The following is a 24,798-nucleotide window of genomic DNA, read 5'->3' on the forward strand; positions in this document are numbered from 1 at the left end:
AAAGAAAAAAAAATTCAAATTCTCATTAAACGTGCTTACAGTGTTGTGCTTACCTGATCCTAACTGGAACAAAACGGCCTGAAACTAATTTATACAATAAATATATGTGCAGATGAGCAGACCCGGAGTCCACGCTTGAGTCCTTGATCCTCCACCACATTTAGATGGGAGACAGGCGACCATCCAACTATTGAGCCATTGCCTCGTTGGCAATAAAAGCATATATACGAGTATACCGAATTGGGATGATGCCAAAGGATTGAAAAGCATTTCGCTCATCTTGGATGTACATACTTAGGCTTTTTGAGGGAGAACAAGGTCACGCTAGCCCTTTGTTTTGTTAAAAAAGGCCGAAATATGTACTTCCAGGACAGAAAAATAAAACTCGATAGGACGGGGGTTGATCCAATTATGAATTGATAGCATTTGGATATCACCTCAATTGGGTCGAATTCAAACGCAGCTACTTTTTTGGGGACAAGGGAAAACAGTCAAACAGATACCATAAAATTTGCATTAGCCATGCGGGTTAATCATCTAGAGAAACTTAAAAAAGAAAAAGAAAAAGACGAAAAGTGTCAAGACCAACAACAAATAGTACATAGCTACCATCGCTCAAGAAGCAATTCACCTTCATATCAATTTTCTCTACCTTTATTAGGCCCCTTTTTGAAATTCAAATTTTGTTATCCCCACCTCAATGGAGTGTAGATCCTTGAAGCAATTCTACTCATTAACTCACTATACATTGAGTAGATACATAAGATCTATAGATGAAAACAATAATGTTAATAGACACAGCCCCTCTCATTAATACCTAAAAAACAAAACAAAATAAGAAAAATAATAGAACAAGAAAATTATTTGATTACAGGTATGAACATGATTAAGTAAAGAAACAAAGTATCAATACACCAACAAGGTTATCCATTGTCTGGAGATCCAGCATTTATAGTAATTCCCTCTCGCCCCCTTCTCAAAATTGGATGTCAAACCACTTTGCCATGTAATGCAAAAGTATCAATACACCAACAAGGTTATCCATTGTCGCACCAGATAGCAAGAATGACACATCCTACCAGAAGTGAACCCAAGCAGAGATGGCAAAGCAGCAGAGTTCATTTGGACAGGAATTGGGGGCACCAAAAGAATTTCTCACCAGTTCATTTGAGCAGTACACAAAGAATTGCTCACCAGTTGTGAAGTTGAGAAGCAATACTTTTCACTATGGGGTGGTATGTTGTATGCATATACCGCTTAGCCTTCTCAGAGCCAGGCTGGTCTAACCACTCGTCATACAAGCCCTTTACTAAAGGATTCTCAAAAGGATCAGCTACCAAAATCTGTGAAACAAAATAGGTATCTAAGTGCATTATAAGATGATATCTACGGGGGCAAGTAATCACAATACATGTGAAAAATTTATACGAGGTCTGTTTGGATGAAATGGAAACTTTCTTCTAGAACTAGGAAATCTTAGAAAAATAGTACTGTAAGTTCACATTCTATTGGCAAGGATACTAAGAAATAAAGCAAGGAGGGCAATTAATCAGTTTGCCAGGTCTCCACTATTATCATGATGCTGAGATTATCAGTAAAATATATCATGTCAGGCAGTGAACCTGATTTCCATCAGCCTCAATCATACAAAACTTAAGTCTGTTCATTCTATTTATTCCCTTTTGTAAACCAATCCAAAGAAGTTAATCAGGGGGTCTCATGAAGTAATAGTTACGGGACATTAGCAGGTCTCTCATAGTTTAGGAAGCCTACAGCCTTGTAGGGACTTTAAATTTGTGGACAAGTCCTATAAGAGTTTCTGTGTAAATTGTAATGAAAGGGGTATATTCTTTGTAGCTCAACAAAAGGATAATTATGGGATGGTAGCATCTGGTATTTTGAGTATTTACGTTTTCTGGTTGGGGCCTGACATCAGCCTCGGAATTTTATAGCTCCACAAAACTTGGCCACAAATAGGATACAACAATCTTTTAAATTACACCAAAGCATCTTCACTGTTACTGTTCCTCGTGATAAGATAGGATGATGCAAAATGACAACTAGCACTTGCTAAAAGAAATGGTCGACAAGTGTGAATTTCAAGCAGACTTACATCTTCCATGTATTTAGTTTCTAACGATTGAATCAAAACCTTAACAGACTGTCCAGGCTTTGATTTAATTTGACCTCCACCATTCAAACAACCTGTTGAAGAAAACATGACAGTTAGACCTTTTCACAGGCTTCTGCTTCAATCCGGATAGACGATATTCTCAATGATCACACCTGAAGGGCATGCCATAACCTCCAAAAATTGATAATTGCATTTCCCAAATTTGATTTGTCTAACAATATTCTGAAGGTTCCGGAAGCCATAACAAAGTGCAAATCTCAAAACAGTTTGCCCCTCTACCTGCGTAAGTAGCAGTTTGAATGTGTGAGTACCACAATATTATAAATATTATTTTGATTTTTATGCAAAACTCTAAAAATTGCTAATCTACAATATGAAACTATGATTCCTATTGTTCACTATGAGCACAATATGTTAGGTCCTTGAAGAGATAAAGGCACAATATAATCTGAAAACATAATCAGAAGATCATCAAATTCCAGCATGGCCCATAAATGGGGCTTGACCCCTTTCCGTGTGTGCACACATACAGGTTCGCTTATATTTCTTAGAACTGTAAGAATAGAAAAAGTGCCTTACTTCTAGAGTCACTTCCCGGAAATCAGAATTCCGTAATGTTTTGAAGTCAAGAGGACCTTTTATCTCTTTTCCAAAGAGTGTCTTAGCTGCATGGCGGAAAATTGTTTCTGCATAACCTCCAGAGCTTCCAAGGACCCCATAAAGATGTCCTTCTTCATCAACATTTGTCAGCCTACAGGTATAATGTAGTGTCAATATATATCAGACAAAAGATAAACATGATTAAGACAGGATAAAGGAGTGCCTTACAGTCTATCTAGAGGAGACTCTTCCAAAACCTTGAAATTGGTGGATTTTAACTGCAGCAGTCCCCAATAAAAGGTCAATGTTGCATAAAAAATTCCCCTTGAGACAATCTTTTTTAGATGCACAAAACAGGTACAAATGATTATAGGATTCTTAGTTTCTCAAAATACAACATAGTGATTGCAATGTTAGTGTACCACCAAATATGTTGATAAATGATTATTTCCCTTCTAGTTAAGTAGTTTCTTTTCAAATACCCATATCATGGGATTTGAAAAATTGTTAAGTTTACAAAGTTTGTAATGCTAAAATTGTTAGATATACAACTTATTTGTTTCTTTTATTGGGAAGCATAAATAATAAAATATACTTTACACGAACAACCTAAGATAATCTCTTTGCAACATACAGATAACTTGTACACTAGTACTATCCACAGATTCAGTGACAGTATCAGTACTATATCATTTTGACTGAGCTTAGATGTTAGGCATACAGTTCAAGTGCTGGTAAGACGGAACAAATGTAAAGTTACCTCTATCAATTCCAAGACCTCTCCAGATGTCAAGACTGAATCTACCTCTGTAATCCTTATAACCTTATCATCACCAGTTTCTCCTTGAAGTTCCACTGAAAACACAAAATCATCCCTGGCAGCTTCAAGCTTCTTATCATAACAGGGCATCACAGCCACATGGTAGACATTGTCAGGCCTATGAAATATTTAAAAATCAATATATAGAATAAGAATAAACCAACTTATTCTATGGCTATATATCATTGCTATGTCTTTCCTTATAAGAAAGAAGTATTGGTCTAGGTTTAGACAACCACAAAAGTTCAGGGGAAATAATAATGAACTGAAAGATTAGACAGAATATATACCTGCCTTCAATTCTAAGGATTAAAGGAATTATGCCAAGACTTATGTGAACATATCCATATTGTTAGAGAACATCAACCTATTCAAGGACCTCACCTAACAGCTTAAGCTTTTAGGAATGGTTCTTTGAGATGGTATCAGAGCCACTTTGACCAAGTGGTCTAGTGTTCGATCCTCATTACCTTCATTATAATTAATTAAGTTTCAGCACAAGGTGTGGGTGGGCCTGTGCTTGTTCACACTTCAAGGCCAATGGGCTTTCATATAAGGGGGCATGTAAGAGAATATCAACCTATTCAAGGACCTCACCTAACAGCTTAAGCTTTTAGGTTGAATAGTTCTTTGAGACATATTCTCAAAATATACTGCATGTAATGAGCTTCAGCTTGCTTTTGGTGAACTAAATCATTCAAGAAAAGGAATATCGATAAACCAAAGTATTCATGACAAGGAAAACAAGATTAATTATTTCAAAGGGTTTGGTTAAATTGAGTCAAGTATTTAAGCGATCTCAAATATATTCACAATCAAAGAAAATTATGGGCATCTACAAATCCTTAGAAATTGAAAGTAAACACATCCTACCAAAACACAGAAGAGTCATGAACAGTTCAAAGCATGTCACTGGAATAGGATTGTCATTACTTTCAGCATGCTCCCATCTTTCCCTAAGGACAATATCCCTAATTCCATTGAAAAAAAATTGCTACATAATATTTCTTCTTTAGATAAATGAAGTTCATTCTTCAATATCAGGTGAAATTATTTTCTGAGGTGATAGTGTGCAATAACTGGGCAATACCAAGAATATGGAATTCTTACCTTGTAGCATCATATTACTACTCTATTACTATTCTCAAACATAGAGCACTGTATTTAACAACATAAGTATTACCAAAGAAAAAAATTACAAATATTGTAATGGAGAATGAAGATCAAAGCCAAGTGCTTGGAAGACAATCTTGCTAAACAAGGGATTCAGAGACAGAATCTGTACTGAGCACAATTGTAATTTTTTGGGGGCCTGTCCTATCCTAGATTGCTTTTATACACAACTTCTTGTAAACTCCTTTATAATTTCTTTAATAAAACTCTTTTCTCTGTGTTGCTCATAAAACAAAAAGAATGAAGATCAAAGCCACAGGCAGTATTGCATGGATGCCCTAGCTTTGGAGGGGCTTGTGAGTCAACATGGTTCCAGCCAACTCATATCTGACTCTCCAAAGCAAGGCTCAAAATATTGATACACCCGATACACATGAACTTGCATACCGAATGTTTCGATATCACAACATTTTAGGTTTTTTTTTTCAAAATTGGTCAGAAGATCAGTCTTTGGCTTGCCTACCCCCTAATAGTGATCAAAACCCCCAAAGCCTTTATTCTGTGTATTGGGGGCTTGGTGATACAATACGATACACCCATATCATATCAAATTTTTTAACCTTGCTCAAAGGTTCATGTTTGATTCTGCTACAGTATGAATCGGGGGGATTTGCCAAAATGCCCACTTTGTCAACTCTTCAAAATTACTAATCCCCACTCTAAGTGCTTTCATGAAAATGTACGTGTGTGAACATGATTTTTTTTTTAATCCTTAGTATCCCATGTCCCAACGTTACTAAATGTTAACATTTTTAGTTTGTCTTTTTTATGAAGTATCAAAAAAGAAAAAAAAAAAAAGGTGTTATAGGTGTTATAACCTAGAATCCAGGACAAGCAGCCCATGCGCAGCAAGCCATAGTTCAGCATGCCCAATCACAAGGCCCAGTTTGAGCCACAGAGAGTGAAGGGTACAAACCACCAATCAAATATGTCTACTCTAGGAAGGTCACGTCACCTGCAAGTTAGTTACAAGTTATCATGCACCGGGAGTGATTTATACCAATGTAAGAAGAGTATAAATAGCACCACCACCTGCAACTTCTATCAGATCCATGGCGGCTGAGTTGAGAGTGGATCAGCTCGAGGTCGATCTCCATAAGGTGATCATCGATCTTAAGGATATCAAGGTGTTATTGGTGATGGCTTCCAGGTTTGAGAAGATGATGACATCGAATAAGAAGAATGGTGAGCAGGAAGCTTCCAGTGATGGTAGTGCGAGGAGAGTTGGTTGGCCAGGTGTGCAAATGATTAAACTAGAGTTCCTGGTGTTCTCAAGTGAGGACCCTACTCCTTGGCTTTATAGAGTAGAATGCTACTTTGGTGATTCCATGAAATACCAGCTGTGCAAATGTTACCCATTGATTCGCTGCATCTAGATGGGGAAGCTAGCATGCGGTACCAATGGTACCACAAATTCCACATACAATTAACTTGGCTTGACTTCATGGAATCCCTCTGTGTCCGATTTGCTCCCTTTGGCTATCAGGACTTCAATGGAGCCTTACCCAAATTCAAACAGATCGGGACAGCCAAAGAATACCAAGTGGAATTTGAAAAACTGGCAAACTGGGTGCATGGTTGGCTAGAAAAAGTCTCTTGTAGGGTGCTTTGTGGAAGGATTAAGAGAAGACATAAGGGTGGAGGTCAAGGCCATTCAACTGACCTCCTTTATCTCGATTGTGGGTCTTGCAAAGTTGCAGGAGGAGAGACTAAACAGTCTGAAAAAGATTTCCAGGCCCATGGTTATTCTCAAGAGCCCACCTAATCGAGTCGAGCCCATCCATAATAAGACCCCGAGACCTGGGCCCCCTACTTTACCATATAAGCTGCTGACATGGAAAGAAATGGAAGCCTGTAGGGACAAGGGCTTTGTTATAATTGTTATGAGGGATTTGTCTCGGCCCACCATTGCAAGGCTCAACAAATTTACTTAGTGGATGACGTGGAAGATGAGTTGTCTAAAACTGCTAATATCAAGGGAGAGGATAAATCTGATGAGAACCCAAGGGCCAACTACTACGCCATATCCTTGCAGGTGTTTGTTGGATGGAATCTCCTCAAACCATGAGGGTCACGGGCCAACTACTGGGCCAAAGGGTATCAATTTTAATTGACAGTGACACTCAACTTCACCACTTTGCTTACTAGACAATTGGGCCTGGGATTTTAACCCTTCGACCCTTCTAAATCCATGTGGCCAATGGGAACCGAATTCAATGTGATGGAGTTTGCAAGACCATGACCCTAAAATTACAGGGAACCCATTCCTGGTTAACCTACACCCAGTGGTTGCAGCAGTTAGGCCCAGTGCTTTGTGACTGGACTAAATTAACTATGGACTTTAAGGTAGATAGACACAAGGTTTGACTTATTGGTTTCAGACCTCAGAAGCCCAAGAGTGGGTCACCGGAATCTCTAATAAAGGCCTGTAAATACATGGGTAACCCATCTTTCATGTACCTGGGGTCTGGGCTCATTGACAGTAGGGCCAAACTTATCCTCCAACCTGGATGCTCCAGAAACTGAAGAGAATCAAGCCCAATTACACCAACTACTGCCAGCCAATTCAGATGTTTTTTAGGAGCCTACCTCTCTTCGCCTGGACCCATGACCATCACATAGAACTCCAATTGGGGACCCCACTGGCAAATGTTAGACCCTACTGGTATCCCCACTACCAAAGAGAAGAAATTGAAAAAGAGGGTGCAAGAACTGTTTGACAGAGGCTTTATTAGGCCTAACAATAGTCATCCCCCATCCTCTTAGTAAAGAAAAAGGATGATTAACAGATTTTGTGTTGATTGCTAGCATTAAATCAAAGCCATAGTCAAAGACCGGTTCCCCCACTCCACTCATAGAGGAACTATTTGATAATTGGGCTAATCAATCTATTTCTCCAAGTTAGATTTGAGGTCCAAGCATCATATTCGGGTGCACCCAGGGGACATTCACAAAACAGCCCTTTAGGCGACTGATGGACATTATGAATGTGTTTAAACCCTTTCTGCAATAGTTTATTTTGGTTTTCTTTGATGATATTTTAGTCTACAACCCTACTTGGGCCCCTCACATGCAGCATTTGGCAAGCACTCTAGAGACCTTGAGACAACATCAGCTCTTTGCCAAGTTGTCAAAGTGTTCATTTGGGCAAACACAAGTGCAATATCTCAAGCATATCATTTCAGGGGATAAGGTTCAAACCGATCCTGAGAAGGTGAGGTGCATGGTGAATTGGGCTTGACCCACAACCCAAAAGACCCATAGAGGCTTCTTGGGCTTAATCGGGTATTGCCATTGATTTATTAAAGGTTGCAAAGAGTTAGCTTCCCTGTTGACCCAATTGCTTAAGAATGAATCCCTTGAATGGAGTGAAAAAGAAGAGTAGGCCTCCCACATTGGCATTACCTGGTTTTACTAAAGAATTCATTGTGGAAACCGATGCTTCCGACTGAGGATTGGTGCAATCCTCATGCAATAAGGGCAACCCTTAGCTTACTTTAGTAAAGCCTTCACCAAGCAGCTAAGCAGTGTCAAGCACTTGTTGGATCAAAGGATACTAAGCAGTCTAAGCCCAGAACAAAAAAAATGGGTTGTCAAGCTACTAGGCTATGACTTCAAGATCGAGTACAAACCAGGCTCTTCAAATGCGGATGCTAATGCATTATCACATGCAGAGGAAATTTGCGCTATAGGCTTGTCCAAGCTACAGTACCCCCCACTACATCGCTTGAAGGCTGAGGCCCAATAGGGCCTGGATTTGGCCCACATTAAGGAGCAATATTTGATCAGCCCAACCCTGTGCCCAGCATACTTAGTAGTTGGGCTGGATTTATTTCAATAAGGGTGGTAGCAGCTAAGTCGGCCCATCACCAGGACCTACTCCAGTTATTCCATGATCCAGCTATTGGGGGCCACTCTGGGGCCCTACGCACATAAAGAAAGCTGACCCAACACTACAAGTGGAAAGGAATGAAGAGGATGGTCTATGATTATGTTCAACACTTCCAGGTATGTCAACAATATTAGTAAACAGAGCCCAGCTTGGCTCTTACAACCACTGCCCATCCCTGAGAAGGTTTGGGATGATATTTGATGTAGAGGCTACAACACTTAATTATTAAGAAACATATGACAAACCTAGAAGGAACAAGAAATTGAAGAACTCTCGTGCTTGAATTTAGCTATTTTCTTGTTTTAGTTTTGATGATTTTCTAGGTCGTTTCTCAGGTAATTAATGATTTCTAGTGGATTATTATTGTTAGGAAGTGTCTTACAGGGTATACAGCTATTAGATTAGTTTATTTTTGGGTTTTCCTTACTATTTTGGGACAGGGGTATTTTTGTAATTTCAGGGTTTTATTGGCTGCCGACCCTACTAGAACCCCTATATAAGAACATTATTAGCCGCTGTTCAAAGAAGAAAAAGGAGCATATTCAATTACCTCAAGCTTAAGAAAGCTGTTTTTTTCTTTCTTCATTCTTTTCTTTCTTTCTCTTGAATTCCTCAAACAGTTTGGGTGATTTTTTTCTGTAAAAATCACAAGAAATAGATCTGCTAGACATGTTCTCCTGCATTAGGTGGTATCAAAGCCTGAGTTTTCTCTCAAACATGGCCCACAACAGTGCTTCCAGTGATGGATCCGAGATTCTCTCAGTCATCAAAGAGTTACAACATCAACAAGCTGCATCCTTTCAAGGTTTAGAAGGTGCTATTAGGCAGTTGGTTGAAGCAACCACTAGGACTAATCTTCAGCCACCTGGTACAGCCCCAACCCAATAAGAAACTAGTTGCCTTATGTACTAGCAAGAAGAGTTGATCTAGGGATCAGTTTCAGCCACAGGCAAGGTTCAAAGCATTGATACACCTCTGTGTATCAGCAGAGGTGTAACGGTACTTTGACTGATACACATTTTTTTAGTTTTGAATATATATATATATATATATATATATATGTATTATTGTTTTTATCAATAGCAGAAAATTCATTAATTGATTAAGGAAAATAATACAACAGAGGGGAGCTAAAGTATCTTAACTCCCCACAACTGTCAATGTATACCCAAAATACAAAATCAGTTATAACTGGGCCCAAAAAACAGAACTCCTATTCACCCCTTGCCTAGCTAAGCCATCTGCAAATAAATTTGCACTTTCTCTTTACTCATGTGCATTGAACTTCAATGTCTAGTGTTTCAATGTCTACCTAAGCCATCTCCATTTAAATTTCCTCTTTTCGTTTCTGTAGTTCCAGAGCCTAGTGTTGTCTTCTTTTAACCAGCTCACTACAGCCTCTGAGTCACTTTCTATGATCAGCTTGTTTAAATGTAAACCTTTCGCCCTTTGGACCCCGTCCAGAGTGCTAATATCTCAGCTCTCAGTGAGTCTCCCGCTCCAATTGGACCAGAAAACAAGGCTAACACATTCCCTTGTTCATCCCTTATAACTCCCCCTATTCCAGAAGGCCTTGGATTACCCATGCTGCTGCCATCAGAATTCAGCTTGGTAAAACCAAGAGGTGGGGGATCCAGTAAGAGCTTGAGACCTTCCTGGCTGAAGCCAAATTTGTAAAAACACCTGTAAAGAGGTGTATCAAGGCTCAGAGATACAATACCATATGCCCCATATCAGGCATAAATGTGTCGGTATTTTGAACCTTGGCTGCAAGTGGTGGTCCAGCCCCAAGAACAACCACGTTTCCAAGCCCTAGCAACAGCCTTTGATTTTAGTGACGAAGAGGAAGATTTTGAAGATGAAAATCAGGGTATGGGAAGGCCAATTGATGCTAGACAGCCAGCTAGAAGAAGGAACAAATGGTGATAGGGATTACAAGATGAAGATTGAGTTGCCAACTTTCAATAAACAGTTATATATTGAAGACTTCCTAGATTGGACTTGTGAGGTGGAGAAAGTCTTTGACTGAGACAACAGAAAATAAGAAGGTGAAATTGGTCTCTTATAAGCTGAAAAAGGGAGGAGCTGCTGCTTGGTGGGATCAAGTTCAGATGGAGAAAGTTAGAGCTGGAAAACAAACTAATAGGACATGGCCAAGAATGAAGCAGTTACTTCAGGCTCAATTCCTTCCACGTAATTATTACCAATACTTATTCCAACAATACCAATGTTATGTGCAAGGTACACATGGGGCTAGAGAGTATGCATCTGAATTTTTTAGGCTTTAAGTTCATAATGAGTTGGCTGAAACTCCATCACAAAGGGCTGCTCGGTTTATTGAGGATCTGAAACCAATCATACAAGAAAGAGTTGCAGCCCAAGATGTGTGGAATTTAAATGAGGCTATTCCTTTAGCTGTAAAGGCTGAAAGACATCTTGAACAATACCCAATTAGACACCAAACTTTGGGAAGGCACTACTTTGGTGCCACATCTAGATTCTAGGGTTGAGACTATTGTTGAGAAAGGGAAAGAGGGTTAGGGAGAACCAACACTCTCTCTTGATTTCTAGGTTGATTACTTGCTGGGCAAGTTGATTTTGTTGTTTCCGAGGCTGAATTAGTTTCCCTCTAGGATGGTTCTTTTGTTGGAAAGTATTATGGAATGGGGCAGTGGGCATTCTGGTCTTACTTACACCAAAGAAGGATGGGAGTAGCAAGATGTGTGTGGACAGTAGGGACATCAATAAAATAATTGTTTGATATCAGTTTCCAATCCCTAGGCTGGATGATATGTTAGATATGCTTCATGGGGCAGCAATGTTTTCTAAGATTCATTTGAAGAGTGGTTATCATCAAATCAGAATCCGGCCCTAGAGATGAATGGAAAACGGATTTCAATACAAAAGAAGGGCTGTATGAGTGGAAAGTTATGCCTTTTGGACTTTCCAATGCCCCTAGTACATTCATGAGGTTGATAAAACATGTTTTGAAGCCACTGATTGGCAAGTGTGTGGTAGTATATTTTGATGATACCCTAGTGCATAGCAAGGACAAGGAAGAACACCTACAACATTTGCAAGAAGTTTTTTGGCGTTCTCCACCAAAATCAGATTTATGCCAACCTTAAGAAGTGCAGTTTTATGACCAAACAGCTTGTGTTTCTTGGGTATGTGGTCAGTGATTCAGACATTATGGTTATGAGGAAAAGGTTAAGGCTATTAGAGACTCGCCTACACCTAAAAATGTACTTGAAGTATGCTCTTTCCATGGTTTGGTTACTTTCTATAGATGATTTGTACAACATTTCAGCAGTATTGTTAGTCCTATAAATGATTGCTTATAAAAGGGACAGTTACAACAGACATCGGAGGCAGAAAAGGCATTCCAATTGATAAAGGAGAAGCTAACCAAAGCTCCTGTACTTGCTTTGCCCAACTTTGATAAGTTATTTGAAGTGGAATGTGACGCTTCAACGACAGGTATAGGTGCTATACTATCTCAAGAGAACTGACACGTGGCTTTCTATAGTGAAAAGTTTAATGAAGTAAAAGGAAATCATCTACCTATGAGCAAGAGCTATATGCAGTAGTGTAGGCTTTGAAGCATCGGAAGCATTAGTTGGTCCAAAGGGAGTTTGTTTTATATACCGATCATCAAGCTTTGAAGTATATTAATAACACGAACACTACTAACCATATGCATGCTAGATGGATAGCCTTCTTACAAGAGTTTACTTTACTCTCAAGCATAAATCAGGGGAACAGAATAAAGTAGTTACAAGTTATCATGCACCAGGAGTGATTTACACCTATGTAAGAAGAGTATAAATAGTAGCTATCAAGGAGAGTTCGGCATAGCAGATTAACCCCAGTTCTTCTTTCCCTTCTTCCTTTAAACCTTCAGTTCACTCATCTCAGGTTGCATCAAAAGGCAACTGAAGTTTTATTGCCTCTTTATCTTCTATTTTATTAATGAATCTGTGTGCACATATTTAATGGCTTACTGTAGCCATGAAATTCTAATTCTTTTTGCATCTTAGGTCTAAACCAAAGAAATGAACTTTCTTATTGTAGTTTATTTTGGATATATATATATGATTGAAAAATTTTATTAATCAGAAACTGTTAGAGTTACAAACAACCCAAGGAGTGGCATGAGGTGCAACCCCTCTAGAAAATCACAAACGTCTTTTCAAAACTCAATTAAAACAAGACACAAAGTAGCCTAAGAAAGACAATCCTGAGAAGCCCCTTGTTTAGCTAATGAATCAGCTACAGCATTTGCCGATCTGCCCACCCATTGAACACTAACTCTCATGTTGCTAGTTAGCCATTTCACTTTCTTGAACGGATCTCTACAGCATTAGCCATTTCACTTTATTTTCGATATATATTAACAAAAAAGAATGAAACTAGGCTATGTTTACATGCATTGGCTTAAGAATCCCCTAATGTCCAGTTTCCGTTTTCATCCAGCACTATCCCTATTTATTTTCTCTTGAAATTTTTTATTTACCTTAAACCTAAGGATCAAATTTGGATATCGGTGAGTATCAATATAATGATACTTCTTTTTTATTTTTTATTTTATCAGCCTGAGTGGGATGTCTTCTATCATCCTAAACTTTCAAAACCCACAAACATTGTGTATATTGGTGTATCCACAATCTTGGATAGGGATATGATATGGGTTGTATCATATCGATATTTTGATCCTTGCTTACCTATTTGAAGCCCTACCAAGGAACTTTTAGTGTTATTAAGAATTTTTCTTTATTCTTTCAAGTATAAGTGACATCAATAAAATTATAAAAAATAAAACATCATCTTGTTGCCCCCCCCCACCAGAGAGAGAGAGAGAGAGAGAGAGAGAGAGAGAGAGAGAGAATAAATGCCTACCAAAGGTTTATCTTGTATAGGTTTTAATCATAAACCAGTGATTTAATCTTGATGATCCAACCTTGCAAAATCTGAATAATAGAATTCCTAAACCATCATTACTTTGTCCTACATTACACCTTCACCAACAGTTTGGTTCGTCTCAATTTGGCATAGCTAACTGGTGGTCTGTTCACAAATAAGATTGTCAATCTTCTAATGAAGGCTTTACACCTAGAGTTTCAAGAAGAAATCCCCCTGCCTATGGTGATAGGCCTCCCATTCAGGGAAGGAACAACAGAAGAACAAATTGAGTGATGTTGACTCTGTTTCTGGTAAGAGCGAGACGATGCAAAATAACAATGGCACTGACACAAGGTCAGGGTGTAGGACTCTCCAGAATTTGGTGAATAGAGGTCACGATTGGAAAAAGTCTGGGTTTGTTTTTCTGGGGTGTTGAGGAGTTTGCTAGAAGGGCCTTTGATGAGTTTGAAAGAAGGAAAAGGGAAGAGAAAGGTGAACAGAAAAAGCTCAACGGGAAGGTGACAAGCATTGGGATGAAGATGATTCAAGCCAAGAGGATGAGTTTATGGAGGAAGATTGAGGTCTTGGTAGAGCAAGGAGGGATTAAGTTTCTGTTCAGGAGTGGGGTTGGATGTATTTGCTCTCATGGGGAATTTTTTGGGTTGTTTCCTTGGCCTTTGCTTGAGATTGTTTTGAGAGAATCTTGAAGCTTTGTTAGTTGTTTGGTTTTTTGGGTTTTAGTATGGGACTCTTGAGATCTTTGTTGGGTTCTTTGGGTTGGGTTTGCTTCCGCTTCGAGTGATGTCCTATTGTATTCTATTTTCCTTTTTCTAATGAATTTTTATTTTTATTTTTCAAAAAAAAAAAAAAAGATCATCCTGTCTATCCAACAGATATTTTCAATAGGTTAATAGAGAGTGGAATTTCTGCTTAAAACCTCGAATTTTAGTTCCTCTTTTCCTGTTTGTTCAGGTTATTCTCCAAGTATCTTAGACTAACACACTTTTGACTTTCAAGTGATTGATGGAGAAACAAAAAAGTTTAGTCTGATTAAACTTTGAAAGAATGTTTAGAGCCCTTGAAATGTATAGCTATTTCTTCTATCCATTCATGAAAGTAATGACAATAGAGAGAACATTCATGCAATATAAAATGCATATATTGACCCTATAGTCCTCATTATCCTCTAAAAGTATCTGTAAGGAATTATTCTTGGGAGTGCGCAAATCTCAAAGTTATAAATGAAATAAAAGAAATATCACTGCAAACCCAAGAGACAGAAAGCCTCCAATAAACCTTTTAACTCCAGTTGACAAGATAAATATCTTATAATAAAAAATATTCAGTAATTGGGTTTGAAGGAATTTGGAAGATAAAAGAACATACGTCAAACCCATTTTTTGGCAAATGTGGTGCTTGATGGCAGCTCCAATTGCTTGTTGGGGGCTTTTCACATTGGAAATATAAGGAAGAATATAAGATCCAAGAGTTTTTTCCGCATAGCAAATCCAACCTGAATTTGTAGAAAATTTGCTTAGTAACATTTATTGACAAGAATGAAATTGCACCTGAACAACTACTATTTTGTAACTATCTACATGTTCCAGGAAATTATTATTTGAAATTGTGTAAGATATCTGAAGGACATTTAAGCTGTGTTTGGTTTGAAGGAAAAAGTAGGGAAAGGTAGGGAAACCTTTACAAACCTTGTACAAGTTCCCTACCTTTCCCTTCCTTTCCCTACCTTTTCCTTCAAACCAAATATAGCCTTAGTGCTAATAGCCTCATCCTATGTATTCAGATGATTGTCACGTGTTTCATTTTCTTAGGATGGCAAGGTATGAAAACATTACTTAGATCCTACAGAACTAAGATATCAACTTGATGGAAAGATTTAATATTTTTGCCTAGTGAATACCACTTTGCTAAAAGGAAGATCTTATAAGACAGGAGGCTATGCTGTATACAGCAAAGTATTGGGCAGTCAAGAAACAATATGTCCAAAAAATGAGTGTAGCAGAAATACAAATGTTGAGACACCAGTGGGAAACTAGAAATGAATTTATTCAGCTCCAATAGGTGATACAGATAAAGTGGTTTGGTCACATGCAGAGAAGACATCTACAGAACCCATATGGTTGAAATAGTGAGCAATGGTTTTAAGGCCCACACTTTAACAATTGATATGGCACTGGACGAGCGGAATGGTAGAACAGGATTCATGTAGCTGACCTCATATGGTTGGGACTTGGGACAAGGCTTAGTTGAGTTGATTATGAACCATTCAGAAAGAAAAAAGCAATTCAGGATGGTCAGAGTATTGACAAGAACGGAATCTTTGTTTTTCCCTTCCAACCATGTCCTCTAATCCAATTTCAGATTTCCCTTCATGCATGCCTAGGCATAATAGTGCTAATAGGTCAATGGTTAGTTTTCTGATGGAAGAATCTTCATTTACCCCCACCTCACAAATTTTTATTTCACCATACAGTTGGGAACAGTGACTGAGGGAATTGATAACAATAAGGGGAAGGGGTATGGTGTCATAAATGGGGGTGTTGGAAGTTTTAAATTGTTGCGAGTGTACGGTGAAGTGAAAATTTGTAAGGGTGGGTTTTGGTGAGATTTTCCCTTTCTGATCTGGAATCTACAGAACAGTATCAGTTATTGGGTAGTTTGTTATCTTTCCAAAAAAAAAAAGTTATTGGGTAGTTTGTATATTGTCCACAGCCAATAATATCTTCTAAGAGGTTTTGGTGCAGATATCCATTACAGGTGCATAGGTATCACTCAGATTCATCTAAACACAGAACCCTGGGAGAGAGGACCTCAACTAAGACGGATGCATGCGTATTCAACAGAGATCAAATATTTCATATATTTAAGTTTGAACTTCTATTTTGGTATCTTGTAATGGTATTAGTTAATTATTTATGTTGGTTGTGTCCAAAGTCCAAAAAAAGTGGATGTTTTGCCAAGGGGAGGGGCAAATTTTGTGGATCTGACACACTTTTATTTACCTTGCACATGTCTGGTCTAGGATGATCATGGTCTGTGTCAGGCACAAGCCATGTTTTTACAGAATATTAATAGCTTAAGGCCTGCCCAGGCCCAACCTGCATGCTGGATCTGATATTACATGTCCAAGCCTGGTCCTGGGCCAGGCTGGCCGGTATGAATTAAAATTAAAGTTTAATTTAACCTAATAATCAAAATTACACAAAAAATATTTAAAAATTTATTGTGTATATATTAATATATTATATCATATATACATACATACCGTATATCATGTCTTTCGGGCAGAATAGATTTCCTCATATATTATATATAAATACAATTTCTAGGCCAGGCCTAGGGCTTACTTGGCCCGGGCCTGGCCTGCATTGCATACAGGCTTGATACAGGTCCAGGCCGGGCCAGGTCATAAATGATCATCCCTAGACTGGTCATGTTGCAAGAGTAAGATGAGGTAAAATAAGGTGTAAAGGCACCATTGTCAATATATAATCCCTGTTATTAGCCTCCTCATAGGATTACTTTTATGGTCATCATTTAAACTGATGCACTTCTAGGTTTTGTTTCAATTATAGTCATACACAAGGCCATTATTCAAATTCAATGCCACTAACAAAAAATTCAAGGTCCTAGGAAGGGCAGACTGGATATAAACCTAACCTCTGGCATTTTTATCACAAAGCTGCCGCTCTCAAACTCTTAACTGCATTCTCACACTTGTCATCCCTGGATTTTACCACTAAGCTAAGCAATGGCCGCTCAACATGTTTTCAACAGTTCAAGAATTCATAAGTCAGAACTCAGAACACAGTAACACAGAAGTGAGAATTCATTATTTCCCATGATTCTAGTAGTCAGAGGGTAGACTTGACGGCTAGTGCAACAGTTGGGTTCTCCTTTGCTACCTAAGTGACCAGGGTTCAAATCTTGAAAACAGCCTCTTTGTATGTGTAGGGGTAAGGATGTGTACATCTATCCCTCCCCAGAACCCTGCATTGGCAGGAGCCTCGTGCACTGGGCTGCCCTTTTTATCCCAGTACACAAAATTGATAGCATGCTAGAAGAAGGTTAAAAGGTGACAATTCAATTGTTTCAGCATATCAAGGAGTTTCAGCAACAGAGTTTAGTGTAGCATTGACCAACAAGTACAATTGACTTGAGGTTCTCATCCAATTTCCATTGACATGAAGAAGACTTATGGCCACATAAGCTGGCTGCACCATACATCAATCTTTTTTTTTCTTGGGGGGGGGGGGGGGGGGGTGGGTGGGTGGGTGGGTTATGGAGGGGAGAGAGACTAAACAAAAGCAATTATAGGATACAAATCTTGCTATGATGGATGTAATGTTTTCATTTTTTCTTTGTTCTACAAAACATGCTTTTAAAAACCATGATATGATGTGTGACCATGTGTTGAACAAACCTGGACATGCTGACGAAAGCATAGGAAGGGACATATTGCATCCTTCACCATCAGTTGAATGAGGCTGCTTGTACCGTGCAACAAACTCATTGCATGCTTCAATAAGTGATAAGTCCCTACTGCAGCTGGTATCAAATATAGACTTTACCCCCAAGGACTTGAAAAAGGTGGTAAGTTTCCTGAAAACCTGAATACCCAGAAAGGAGAGAAAACATTTATGTTTATAATGACAAATCATATGGCATAATTGGCAACTAATAAATGATTAAAGAAGCACAACATATTTTAGCCAGGCATGGAAAGCTCTATATTCCAAGGAAGATGTCCTAATCATAGATTTAAGCATGCTCTGATTTGTGAGAGAAAAGCAAAGTTTTGTAATCCAAAGAAAGGAAATAGGACAGTCATTATTCTCTATGTTACCTGAGATGGAGAAAGGCCAAAATGTGCAGCTAAGGAAGCCCTTGACTGCGGGGAGACAGAGACAATAACAGCCTTTCCGGATCTGATGCTAGAGAGGAACTCATCTAAACTTTGTTTCTCAAGCATAACTGTCTCAGCAGATGTTATGCAGCCACTGAATGACATATGAAAAATTACTTTTCTGCCTTAAAAACATTTCGAGGCATAAAGTTTATAAAAATAATTAGGATTTACAAGACTGAAATTATTAAAAATGAAACAAGTTACAATCAAGTGCCCTGTAGTAGCACTTACAAGGGAAAAGTTCTGCACATGATAGGGATCACCAGAGGAATATCCCGAAGAATCTCCAGTAAAGAGGGAAAATAATTCAATTGACAGAGAGAAAAGTTTACCCAGTTATATAATTAAGTTCACCTACTTATATAATTGTTTGGGGCCTTTACCTAGTTATATAAATATATAATCAAGTTTTGAGTTAGAAATATCAGAGTCACATCACATGGAAGAATCAATTATTTATTTAGTCCTTATACTTTCTTACTTTTAGCATTATTAGGAGTGTTACAAAGAGCTGTTTTATTATGCTGAATGTGTCTCAATTGCAACCCCATACAGTTGGGATAAGGTGTGGATAATGATGATGTCACCATTGCAACTTGCAAGGCTTTAAAAGGCTAAAGGTGAAGCAAGGCGATTGGGTCTTAGAGGGGCAAAGAATAAGCCTCAAAAATTTTAATATATATTCTGTGAAACAAAGACTAAATCTACTGTAGTTTTTTATATATTTTGGAGTGCAAATCACTTCTTTTAACTCCAATTTATATTTTTCATTTTCATCACATAAATATTCTTTTTTATATTTTTGGTCTGCAAAATATTCTTTTTAATATGAACCCTATATCTTTGAAATTTTATTTTATGTTGATAACTTTCTCTCTACCTAAATGAAATATTCTGTTTACTTAATTTACATGTATTCTAGTTTATCCATAATATATATATATATATATATATATATATATCAGTAATTTCTTATGCATGTTTGGGATAGAAATTATTTCTTTCATAGCCTATTTACTTTTTATTACATATGTGGCTCAGCCTCTCAGGTCTGTTATGAAAGTTGTGACAATACCATTGGCTGTGCTGTGAACGACCATATGGGGTGAAGGGAACAATAGGATTTTTGAGGAAGAAAAACTGATAAACCAAATGGTTGAAGAATTAGGAAGCTGGATGAACAATCATATACAGTTCAAAGAAGACTTTTTTGTCTTCTTTCTTGGCTGTAGAATTTTTTGGGGGTTATTAAAGATGTTCATATGTACAGAGACTTTTCGTTCAGTGAACATTGTATACTTTTTTTTTGTTTAATACACTTTTCAAAATAAAAAATTTTTGCATTTTATTTTACATCTATAGCCTTCTCTACCTAAATGAATACCATGTTTTGTTTGTTGTTTGCTACCTAGCAGTATAGGATTTTTTTCTTCCTGTGAAAGCTTTTGAGCTTTACCCGTTTGTAAACTCATGGATCGCTTTGAATACAACTCATACATTTCCTTGTTTCAAAAGAATAAATAAATATTAATCCTACTGCATGTTATGGGTGAGCAAATGGGTTGAGATGCTACTCACATACAGTAGATTTAGATGTGGTGATTTCCCTTCAATACTCTATAACTGATTTCTATTATTTCTACCATCCACTTGCTGTTTAAATATTAATTCCTACACATAGATTTTATCAATCCCACTACATTTTTTAAATCTTGTTGACCTATAGCCATGTAAATACCCTAGATGACCTTCACAATTCATTCCAACCTGCAGTCATTCCTTTGCACATCATAATACACATCATCCACCTTTCCTTAAACCTTGGTCTAGCCTCTTTAGATCTAACAATGAGCACACTATTACTGCCCTAATTTGAGCCCCTCATTCCATGGGCTTTGCCCCAAATTCCAAGCATGCACATTCCTGTCATAACCACTAATTAAACTAGCCACAAATAGGCCCCAATTACACTAGATTTCAGCTCTAATAAACCCTGTTTGACCAATCAATCAGAACTAGGAAATCCCAAACCTCGTCCTACAACCACCCTAAAGACATCACAGCCAGTTTGATTTCTTTGTGCAATATAACTTGATGACTGGAAACATTTTATCCCATGATTCACACATCAAGTATGCAAAAGCTAGAATTCAAAAACTTCTTTTACCAATAATTTCAGAATTTTCTAATATTTTAACTTGCATTCACTAATACATTTCTATTGTCAATGTGAATATCTGCATCTTCACTAAAACTCATACAATTAGGGTGGGGGGTCTGCAATGTGATTATCTGCATTCTCTAACACATTTTTAACTGAAACATTTTCAGCTTCATATTCTGGGCTCATTTTTTTCCTTCTCAATATTTGTCTCTCCATGACTTTTTTGGAGAATGGTAACAATCAGAAGATTATATTATAGAAAAAGAGGATATATACACGATAGGACAACTGGAGTCTATAAGGCTTTGCATACTATAATTCACTCACAATGATAATAACATATATCATCAACATCATCTGCCTCATCCTACCCAAGTGAAGCCAACAGTACAAATCCCATTCCTCTGTACGACTGCAAGCAATCAATGAACAATGCAAGTGTAAAATTTAGATTCTACATCCGAGTTAAAACTAAGGAATTAACAATAACATGGAGAGGACAATACCATGTCTATATCCAAGTTCGTAAGTTTCAACTTCAATGATTTCCAAGGATGCCTTCATATGCAGTTGGTTATCATAGTTCATATAAGCTAACTCTTAATGATAGACATGAATGGAGCAGGATGATTGATTGTAAAGGCCTTAGCAGAAGTGGTAGTAGCATTTAGTGTTAGGAAAGAAAATAGTCACCTGCCTTTCATCCAGGGAAGTGCAAGTGGATTCAAATAGTTCAAGGATTCACTTCCAATCAAGTCTTAGCAGAAGGGTCAAGTGCCTAGTTCGACATTTTCTATTTGCAGTCATGGTGTACTTAATGCAGCATTATTTTATTGTCAAGTAATAGAAAATTGCGTTATTATCAAATGCGGATGTATATCTTAAAACCGTCTATGCCACCTTTTATATATTTTATTTCTAAAGTCAGTGCAGTAAAAGAAAACTACATAACACATACAATATTGGTAATCATCACAGTCCACGGTAATTAATGCCTCACAATTATTTTGCTTCAAGCTTTAATTTTTTTCTTTTCAATTTTACACAAGTATAAATACCACATCAAGGGAGCAGGTTTTCATTCTCCTCCTTGAATTTTTATATGTTTAAACTTTGTGCAAGATAGAAATTGTCAACAGATACAAAGGTTTGTTACTGAAAAATAGGTCATTGCATATTGGACACATTTCACTCTATCATGGTATGCACATGAAAAAAGAATGCTAGACAATTTTATTATCATATGTCATTAAATAAGAAAATTAAAGTAATGAAAGGAGATATCTCCTACCTGCATGCTAAGCAGTCTTTAAGTGAAATTTTAACTGGTCCTGTTTGTGAGGGCTTGAATGGAGGACCAATCTTCTCTTGGTTCTGAAAAATAAGATTAAGAGGCAATTATGACACTAAAAACCTCTTATTAGCAGACACCAACATGATACTGATAGATTTCTTAAAACAGATGAGTAATTATTATTTACAGGAAATGGTTATTTTGATACCAACATGATACTGATAAAATACAAGGTAGGAAATGGTGAACAAGTGTTGTTTGGAGAACAAATGGTGTGACAGAAGGCCTCTCATGGCCTTTTCTTTTTTTTTTTTTTTTGTTTGGAAGAGTAATGAAGAAAAAATTTATTAAAATAGAAAAGAAAGATACAATCTTAATGGGTGTCAAGGTAACACCCAACCAACTAGAAACTATGAAAACAAGTTAACATTACAGGCTGGGATCTCAAGAACACCCAGAAATTTTCTACTAGATCTACACTGTTAAATTGCTCAATTTCTGGGAGAACCAAAACCCAGCAGCCAGCTTGAAACAAGCTTTCCAACTGAAGCCACCAAAGTTTCAATGCCTCTTCATTTGTCCTCGAACAGTCTTTTATTTCTTTCCTTCCACAATGCCCAACACACTGCAAAAGGGATGCAGCTCCAAATAATTTATGCATCTTGCTTCCTTTAAATCTTGGCTAAGCCAAGAAGATCTCTACATGTGAGAAAGGCTGAAAGAGTAGAACCTCCATACTTTTTCCCATTTTACTAGATGAGCCTTCTTCGTCCCCCTTTTCCCTTTCCAAAGGAAATCCCTCTGCAGTTTCTCTATTTTGATAGCCAGCTCATTTGGTATCTTTAACAGTGAAAGATAGTAAGTAGGTAAGTTTGACAGACACCCTTAATAAGTGTGAGTCTGCCACCCAGAGAAAGATATTTTGCCTTCCATTTTGCCGGTCTCATCTCCACTCTGTCTATGAGGGGTCTCAAAATATTGATAGATGTCAATTTAGCTCCAACCGGAAGGACCAAGTATGTGAAAGGTAGGCTCCCAATCTGACAATCCAATGCTGCTGAAAACCTGACCATATCTGCTTGGCTTAATTCCCTTATTCCAATTATAAGTCCTCTCACGGCCATGGAGTCGCATCCAATACTTTTTGAAAAATAGCCTGTAATAAGGAAGCAAGGGTGGCTGAAAATTTAGTGATACAAAACAATGAAATGGTTTGGGGCCCATAATTCTGTAGAAATTTGCATGATTGGGAGGTGGAGGTTTCTTAGCTGGACCTGCTACATAAACTATATAATATGAGATTGAACAGGAAAAGGGTTGACAGGAGGACTTGGGTCTGGGAGTAATCAGGTACCTTCTCGGTGAAGTCCTATAGAAATTTGACAAGAGGTACTGATGCGGAGTTTTCAAGTTCAAGAATGTGTGTGCAGCTGTTCCTTCCAGAGTGATGCTTTTTTGTATGGATTTCTATTATGGACAGAACATTGACACTGGATAATCTGATAAGGATGGGTATAGAAGTGGAGGACTTGGGTTGTATAATGCGTAACAGGTGTGAGGAAACAGTAAACCGCTTGTTGCTGCACTGTGATTTTGCTTACAAGGTCTGGATGAAAATACTACAGTTGTTTGCAGGCAAAGGATGTTTCCCGGAATCTATAAAGGACTTTCTAGGAAGCTAGTACTTAAACGGGTTTGACCGGGAGAGATAAAGTAGCATTGCAATGTACTTATGCCTTAACTGCAGTCTGTTTTTTAGGCAATTTGGGAAGAAAAGAATGCTAGCCTCTTGAGAACAAACAAGACTCAAAGGAAGAGGTAGTTAGGAGAATATCACGAATGATGTTCTTGGGGCCAGAGAATCACAAACTCTTTAAAGGAAGGAACTATAGCTCTTTTTTTATTTTGCTAATCTTTTTGTAAGCTCTTAAAGTATCACAATTTACAGTTTTATTTAGAATATAATGTTTAGGTGTACATTCTCAATATACATGGTTCCTCAGCCTTTTCTACAGCCCGACGAAATTTAACCGCGGTAGCCAATTATTACATACATCCGTTGTGCAACCACATTATAGAGCATTTATTGTGCCCTTTATATTTTGAAATTAACACAAAAAAAAAAAAAAAAACAATACACCTTTTAATCGGGAGAAGCAGGGAGGGGGAAGAGAGGATTGCAAAGGGAGCTCTATCTAAACTTCGAACCGAGAGAACAAACGTTACTCAAAATTACCAATTTCGATTGAATTCAACGCCATAACCCTGGGGCCTGGACTCTGGAGCAGTATTTGTTAAAGCTACAAAACGTTGAATAAGAAGCATAACCTTTTTTAAGATTTAGATCATTATTACTTCAGTTTTCTGTGTCTAAATACATAGGGCGAGCTCCACCAAAGCAAGGATCAATAAAGAAAAAGCACACTGTATGTTAGCTAAAATCGTTACCTCTGTTTTCTCCCGCTTCGTCAGTATCAGACCCTTCTGAGAAACAATGCAAGCTTGCGACGGAGCGATAAAATCATTGAGATCGCCGATCCGCAGAGTCGGCGAGAACTTCTCCGACATTTGTGATTCCCAGAATATCAATAAAACGATAGAACACTGAAAATCAATAGAGATGTTAGAAACCTAAGTTAGAAAACTTGAATCACGATAAATGAAATCCAGGTAAGGGAATCGCAGGGCAGACAAGTGTATGGATTTTGGAAATTTAGGTGCTCTCTAAAGCTCGATGAGTGGAAGTGGAACCACGAACCAGTTGGTGGGAGGTAAAAAAAAAAAAAGTAGAGCTATTGTATTACTGGAATGAGGTATAGATGGAATGAGGTTCGCGGCTTTTTTTTCCACAGAAAGAGGGGAGAGAGATTACTGGATTGAAACGAAGGCGGC

At 37.8% G+C, this 24,798-nt stretch overlaps 1 protein-coding gene across 6 annotated transcripts; it reads right to left on the reverse strand.

The window, feature by feature from the left end:
• Positions 1–632: 632 nt before the first annotated feature.
• On the reverse strand, positions 633–24,798 carry NAR1 (ferredoxin hydrogenase). Of its 6 annotated transcripts, none has more exons than XM_088965881.1 (13): positions 24,711–24,794; positions 24,355–24,510; positions 21,904–21,986; positions 20,940–21,024; positions 18,386–18,539; positions 17,963–18,149; positions 14,908–15,034; positions 3,495–3,672; positions 2,963–3,012; positions 2,714–2,885; positions 2,287–2,413; positions 2,114–2,205; positions 633–1,343 (listed from the first exon to the last, which is right to left on the reverse strand). In XM_088965881.1, exons 4-13 carry the CDS (start codon positions 20,951–20,953, stop codon positions 1,191–1,193), a joined length of 1,254 nt encoding a protein of 417 aa, XP_088822007.1. In that variant the 5' UTR covers positions 20,954–21,024; positions 21,904–21,986; positions 24,355–24,510; positions 24,711–24,794; the 3' UTR covers positions 633–1,190. The 6 variants fall into 6 exon arrangements, with proteins under 6 accessions (XP_088822007.1, XP_088822006.1, XP_088822005.1 ...); XM_088965880.1 differs by having other exon boundaries at positions 24,665–24,782; XM_088965879.1 differs by having other exon boundaries at positions 24,599–24,772.

The sequence above is a fragment of the Nelumbo lutea genome, chromosome 1, assembly GCF_056320005.1.
Source record: "Nelumbo lutea isolate HS-2025 chromosome 1, American lotus-T2T, whole genome shotgun sequence".
Lineage (NCBI taxonomy): Eukaryota > Viridiplantae > Streptophyta > Magnoliopsida > Proteales > Nelumbonaceae > Nelumbo > Nelumbo lutea.

What these genes read in the sequence shown, in the direction of transcription:
- NAR1 (XM_088965876.1), bottom strand. Translation starts at nt 24,474, where the DNA reads ATGTCGGAGAAGTTCTCGCCGACTCTGCGGATCGGCGATCTCAATGAT. An exon ending in AGGTCTTGGAATTGATAGAG is followed by an intron (nt 3,013 to 3,494) that starts GTAACTTTACAT and finishes GGACTGCTGCAG; the next exon opens with TTAAAATCCACCAATTTCAA. An exon ending in TCCGGGAAGTGACTCTAGAA is followed by an intron (nt 2,414 to 2,713) that starts GTAAGGCACTTT and finishes CTACTTACGCAG; the next exon opens with GTAGAGGGGCAAACTGTTTT.